A 6,978-nucleotide genomic window follows, 5' to 3' on the forward strand; every position below is an offset into this window, starting at 1 on the left:
ATATTTTTGCAACTCTAAAATAGTTTGCAGTTTTTTTATTGGCCATCAGAGGGCGCGCCAAGCAACACGCGGCGGAAGTTAGACAAGAATGCCCGGATGAGAAGGTGAAAGGTCGTGTGGCAAGATGGCTGCCCCCATAGATGACATGTTTTCCTTCTGCGTGGATCCCGGTAAAGTTGCTGGCGGCGTTGATGTGAGATTTATAGACAACGTCAAGGTTCGTTTACTTTGCGACGCCTTTTGAGCATTTGCTTTGCTGGGTTATGGTCTGTTTCCCGGTGCTGGAGAGCTCAGCGATATAAAGTGAAGCGTCCTCTTTAAAGTGCTGCAAGCTGTAATTGTCTGGGTTTGATCTAAATAACGACCATTAAGGTTGTTTGTATGAACAAATAAATTACAGTGCTGAGTGTTTTCAGCTAGATTGTAGTCAGTTGAAAAGTGCTTAATGTAAGTCCTTATGGGAACATGTTTCGTGCGTCTGTAGCTTTAATGCTAATGAGCTGTGTTTGTCTATCTTCGTGTGATGGTCCAAGTCGCGCTAATTTGCACTTAATCCACTTTTGACATCTACACACACACACAATAAGGAGTGGAACAGGATGACATTAGCATAGCTATGTCAGTTACACTCATTCTGACAGCAGCACCATGCTAGGTTTGTTGCATTTGGAAGGACTCTTATTTCAAGATGTGTGGTGAAGCCTGATGTTTCCAACTTGCTCTGTGTTCAAGGGGAAAGGTCTGTTTGCCAAGAGATGCATCAAGAAGGGAGGGACTATTTTCATTGAGCGCCCGCTCGTTAGCGCCCAGTTTCTGTGGAATGCATTGTATAAATATGAAGGTGAGATTTTAAATAACAAGATGGCTGAATTTCACTAAGTATATTCATGTTGTTTTTTATTTCATCTTTCTATCAGCATGTGAGTACTGTTTGCGAGCCCTGGAGACGGCACAGGACAATGCGAGAAGACTCACCAGGAACCCTGCCCTCAGCCTTCCTTACCCTGAACTCTGCAGGGTCCGACCAGAGCTCCACCAAGCCTGCCCTCAGTGTCAGGTCAGGGTCCCCACCCCCGACGTTCCCAGGCTCCATGTCCTGTCTCGTCATCGTTTACCCGTGTGATGCCAGGTGATGTACTGCAGCGCTGAGTGTCGGCAAGCGGCAGCGGATCAGTACCATGGAGCGCTGTGTCTGGGTCCGTCCCAGGATGATCCAGACCACCCCATCAACAAGCTGAAAGACGCATGGAGGTGACAGTCAGACTTAGACTGCATGTGCCTGTATTGGTTTTAAATGTTGTTCTTTCTGCAGGAGCGTTCACTACCCTCCTGAGACCTCCAGCATCATGCTGATGGCCAGAATGGTCGCTACTATCAAACAAGTGAGCTGACTTGGTGACTACATTCCAAACATGGAATTATAATGCAATGGATGCGGTGATGAAAGCAAAATAACTGTAGAAAAAGTCCAAATAAATATTTTTTTGTGATCCAGGCCAAAGAAAAAGCACACTGGCAGAAGCTGTTCTCTCACTTCTGCAGCCGCACGGCCAACGAGGAGGAGGAGCTGGCCCACAAACTGCTGGGGGAGAAGTTCAGCGTGAGTCGCCCTTGTGAGGGAGGGGGGGAATAAAGTGAAATCATGTAGACTGTGATGTAACGTTGTGATGTTTTTAGAATCAGCTGGTGTTTCTGCAGCGTCTTTTCAAAGAAGCTCTGTTCGACGATCATCTCAGTAGGGTAAGCACACCATTTAACATAATCCAATAAGTGTAACAATATTAATAATAATAATAATAATGTTGCTGTAGCTGGAGGCTAGTGTCTTTTTATCTGTTTGTATATCTTTAGAACGCATAGAAAAGAGAGACGTATGTGTTCATGTCTCACACAAGGATTGTGGATACCGCTTATCCTCACGAGGGTCGCAAGGGTGCTGGAGCCTATCCCAGCTGTCTTGGGGCGAGAGGCGGGGTATTATTGTAAATTTATAACGCACTTTATGTCAAATAAATGATGTCAAAGTGCACACATGGCAGATTGCATGACACTTTTACAGATACAATAATTCCAGGTGGACTGTTGCGTGTAAAACATATAGTCTGGTCCCCCCTCAATTTGGTAAAATCAAAAGTTTTCCCACCCCTGCTGTACAGAATAGACACTCCATTGTATACTTACTACTTACTACTTGGACTTGGCTGGATAAGAAGACTTAAGATGACTCAATAATAATGAACGATTCCATTTGAATCTACATACACGGGTTACAATGCCATTCAAAAACGATTAGATACGGTCCAATTGGGTTCAGTTTTATTGTTGTTAATGTAGACATTAATCAAAAATTCACGCCTAATTTATTCAATCATTGTCTGTGCCAATCACGGGGAATGCTGGAGCCTATCCCAGCTGACATTCGGTGAGAGGCGGGGGACACCGTGAACTGGTCACCAGCCTAATGATTAAAAACAAAAACATAAATAACTAAATCTAATTGTATGTAAATGGATATCACCTTTGGAAATATGGACTATTATTTTATTCAAGAAATAATAAACGGTTAGAAATCCCCCAGTTTTGGACTGGAAACCAGTTGCTCGTCTGGCGATACCCGTTCCATTTCTCTACAATTGATTATTGATATCCAGCTGCATGGGTTTATCGTTCACAACTGTATAATAATAGTAATCAATGGTGCTTGTTTTATTTGTAGTGGTTTGTTCCTGAGGGTTTCCGCTCACTCTTTGCTCTGATCGGAACCAACGGGCAAGGCATTGGAACAAGGTTAGCACTTTTTTTTGTTTGTTTATCATCCTTTTAATAATGAATGTATCTTTTATCAGCTCCCTCAGTCAATGGGTTCATGCCTGCGATGCAGCTGAGCTTCCTGACCAGCAGAGGGCGCAGTTGGACTCCTTTATCGACCAGCTGTACAAAGACATTGAGAGAGGTCAAACACTTTTTGAAAATATATTTTTTTTGATTGATTTTGAGTGTAGCATTTTTTTGTACACGTTTGTGTGTTTTCTCTGCCTGCTCTCCAGAAACTGGAGACTTTCTAAACTGTGAAGGCTCAGGTCTCTTTTTACTCCAAAGCTCATGTAAGTGGACATTTTTTTATTTCTATTAAATTTATAATTGTATTATATTACATGTTATAGTTATTACAATATTTAATTTCAATAGTTACATCTTTTTAGTTTTTTTCTATATAACTTGATTTGGTTGGTGTTTTATTTATCTATATTTTCTCTTCCAAAGAACTAAAAAGAGTGCTATCATTTGTCAGGCAATCACAGCTGCATGCCGAACGCCGAGGCTTCTTTCCCGGACAACAACTTCCTGCTTCACCTCAGCGCCCTCAGCGACATCGATCCTGGAGAGGTCAGCGGACACTTGGGATGTTGAGGGCGGGGGTCATGGATGTGGGCCGCTTTGTGCAGCGCTAGAACAGAAGGCTGACTCTTTGTTGAAGCTTTGGCCAACAGATGCAAAGTCAGGTCGCAACACTTTTTTTATTTTATTTTCACTCAAATTACACATTTTTCTTTCTTTTGATTTACAAATAACTTTTTCTTCTTCTGTTAAATAGAATAGATTACATTTAAAATATAAAAAAAAATCTATAAAGAAATATGACCTTTCTCCCTGCACGGTGGACAAGTGGATAGCGTGCAGGCCTCACCCCCAGCAGTAGAAAACAAATGAATGAATGACCACCTTTCTCCTAGCATTTCAACCGCTATTCCACTAAGAACCCCCCCACCCCCCCAAAAAAATATTTCTCAAACTACAACTACTTTCAACACAACTTGTTATAACATTATCTTTCGCGATAGTTCATATATACGTATGTATATTTCATCTGTTTTCCCTTGTAATATTACTTGTAATAATAATATTACAAGTTAGTTAGTAGAGTGGGCTCCACCCCCCACTCTCGTTAACAAAATGTCCCTTTTAAGGACGCGTGATTAACATGCACGTCCTTTTTGACCTTTGACTGACGCCACAGTTTGAGGAACCACAGCTAACTGTTGCTAACATTTGGGCTAAGAGTTGCTAGTTCCCAGCATAACTGATGACTATTTGGAGGCTAGTTTCAATGCACAAGAATGTAAATAGCATTAGCATTAGCTGGAGCGCTAGCTATGAAGTCACCGGGAAACATTAGCGATACGTCAGCGTTCTCGCCTTTCCGAATCGTGCCATCTCAGGTTTGACTTCCGAGTCTGCCGCAGCTGTTTGGGAATGAAAGTGGTTTGTTTTCCCAGGAGATCTGCATCAGCTATCTGGACTGCTGCCAGCGGGACAGAAGCCGCCATAGCAGACACAAAATTCTGAGGTAAGAAACACTCGAATGAGACTCGTAGCGGATCGATGGCGGCGGCGGGGGGGCGGCTTGGAGGCAAACATGTTGGGGGCAACGGCAGCCGCTCCAAGCTTACGTTTATTGATCCATGTGATTCCAATACCCGCCATCTTTGAATTGCATCACCACACTCGGAAAGTTTGGCAAGTTAGTTTTTTTTCTTCCAGGGAAAACTACATCTTCGTTTGCTCGTGTCTGAAGTGCGTCTCCCAGTCGGACGAGCCGGATGTGACGTCTGATGAGGAGGAAGAGGAGGATGAAGAAGTGGAGGCTGAAGGTGAAACAGAGGGCGATGAGATGGAGGATGAGATGACTGACGTGTAATTTATTTCAAAAAGAACGCACTTTGCCGTCATCCATCATCCGGCAGGACACGGGAATAAACAGGAGCGCTCCATCTCACATATCCAGACCCTCAACGCCTTTCCCTGACCCGTCAATGTTTATAGGATGTGTTTAAACCTGCAGAATACCAAGAAGAACTGAAAGAACCTCTTTTTTCCCAGTGGGTGCGTGGGTAAACTCCAGGTATTCCGGCTTCCTCCCACATTCCGAAAAACATGAACAAATCTGAATTGTCCATAAGTATGAATGATTGTTTATCTACCACTCACCTGCTACTGCCTGGTGAGGCGTTCAGGGTGTACCCAGGTGGAATAGGCTCCAGCATACTTCCATGACTGTCGGAAAAATGGACACTCTAAAGGCAGAACATTACTACAGTGTTGTGATTTGGTGTGAATAAAGTCATAAATAATACGATTAGAACAGCTCATTCTCATATTTTTGATGACTTTTCTCAGAAATGTACCATCATTTCTTTACTATACTACTATAGTATAGTGTGTATATACTGTTTTTTTTTTTTTTTTTTTTACACGCTTTGAACCCGGTAGGGGGCGGCACGGGGGTTGTTCTCCCCGTGCATGCGTGGGTTTTCTCCGGGTACTCCGGTTTCCTCCCACATTCCAAAAACATGCTAGGTTAATTAGCCACTCCAAATTGTCCATAGGTATGAATGTGAGTGTGAATGGTTGTTTGTCTATATGTGCCCTGTGATTGGCTGGCCACCAGTCCAGGGTGTACCCCGCCTCTCGCCCGAAGACAGCCGGGATAGGCTCCAGCACCCCCGCGGCCCTTGGGAGGAAAAAGCAGTAGAAAATGAATGAATCAAGTTTATGTTAAAAAAAACAACAACGCTTGATTCTGTCAGTATCCTGATTTCAGTCACATAATTTCTAAAAACCTTTCTATTCTCAAAATTCTGTTATAACTTTGATCAAAAACACATTTTACGATATTCTAACATTATGACTTTTTTTAATTAAAAAGAAGAGAGAAAAAGTTAGAATATTATGACTTGTCATGTAATATTTTCTGTGTCTTTCAACGTGTCCTTGATAATTCTTTGCATTGCGCAGCCTCCTTATGTAACCATGGAAACTGTGTGTGTGTGTGTGTGTGTGTCTGAGTCATTGTTCAGCCTTGGTATGTCCACACACAAAGGTGAAAGCGTACACTTCAATTCAAGTGTCACAAGTAGCGCTTTCGGTAAGTGGAAGCCATTGTCACAATGGTGCTTCAGTGATGGTAGACATATATATATATATATATATATATATATATATATATATACATATATACTGTACTAACTCTACTGTATGTACGGATTAAAAACAGCCCTCAGTCTGATGCACCACTAGAAAGTATACAAATACTGCGTCTATGAACAAAGAGCATTTCATCTTCATCCATGCAGATGTTCTATTTGGATCTTATCAAAATGAGCAGCTAGCGTCGGCTAACGTCAACAACCAAAGCGACTGCTGTAAGCTTTGCAAAATCAAAGATGGCAATACTGTATTGCTGTCTATTTCAATAAGTAGGATAGTTGTTAAAAGCACTATGAACACATTCCTGATGTTGCTTATTCTCCATATTCTGCAGAAATTGGGAATCAACTCCTGCAATTGTCTTTTTTAATCAGTGTTGACTATAAATAGAAGCAAAGTCATAAGTGCTGTGTGCTTCTCGCCAGTGGAACATAAAGCATAGTAGAAATGAGACGCCCATTCAGTCTTTTATCTGCACCTCACATGCAGTTTGCACACTTGATCAAATGTTTGTCCGTGACTAATTAGTCTTATTTTCTAAAGAGTGGATACATCTACTAACAGAAATAATGGAACATAGCATTCAATACCAAATCATAAACTTTTGATCGTCTTGTGACTTCATTCTTGAGAACATACATACATACAGTGAAGAAAATAAGTATTTGAACACCCTGCTATTTTGCTATTTCTCCCACTTAGAAATCATGGAGGGGTCTGAAATTTTCATCGTAGGTGCATGTCCACTGTGAGAGAGATAAACTAAAAAGAAAAATCCAGAAATCACAATGCATGATTTTTTAACAATTTATTTGTGTGATACAGCTGCAAATAAGTATTTGAACACCTGAGAAAATGAATGTTAATATTTGGTACAGTAGCCTTTGTTTGCTATTACAAAGGTCAAACGTTTCCTGTAGTTTTTCACCAGGTTTGCACACACTGCAGGAGGGATCTTGGCCCACTCCTCCACACAGATCTTCTCTAGAT

General features: G+C 41.7%; 1 protein-coding gene across 2 annotated transcripts; it reads left to right on the top strand.

The window, feature by feature from the left end:
• The first annotated feature begins 54 nt into the window (after window positions 1-54).
• On the top strand, window positions 55-5,146 carry smyd5 (SMYD family member 5). Of its 2 annotated transcripts, none has more exons than XR_013625417.1 (13): window positions 55-217; window positions 733-841; window positions 918-1,057; window positions 1,130-1,251; window positions 1,313-1,382; window positions 1,496-1,600; window positions 1,678-1,740; window positions 2,717-2,787; window positions 2,847-2,953; window positions 3,048-3,104; window positions 3,293-3,503; window positions 4,278-4,348; window positions 4,543-4,571. XR_013625417.1 is itself a non-coding variant. In XM_058076647.2 (13 exons), exons 1-13 carry the CDS (start codon window positions 125-127, stop codon window positions 4,697-4,699), a joined length of 1,260 nt encoding a protein of 419 aa, XP_057932630.2. In that variant the 5' UTR covers window positions 55-124; the 3' UTR covers window positions 4,700-5,146. The 2 variants fall into 2 exon arrangements, 1 of the variants encoding a protein (XP_057932630.2); XM_058076647.2 differs by having other exon boundaries at window positions 3,293-3,387; window positions 4,543-5,146.
• The last annotated feature ends 1,832 nt before the right edge of the window (window positions 5,147-6,978 follow it).

Source organism: Doryrhamphus excisus, linkage group LG23 (genome assembly GCF_037039965.1).
Source record: "Doryrhamphus excisus strain RoL-2023G ecotype Guam linkage group LG23, RoL_Dexc_Guam_v1.1, whole genome shotgun sequence".
NCBI classification, from domain to species: domain Eukaryota; kingdom Metazoa; phylum Chordata; class Actinopteri; order Syngnathiformes; family Syngnathidae; genus Doryrhamphus; species Doryrhamphus excisus.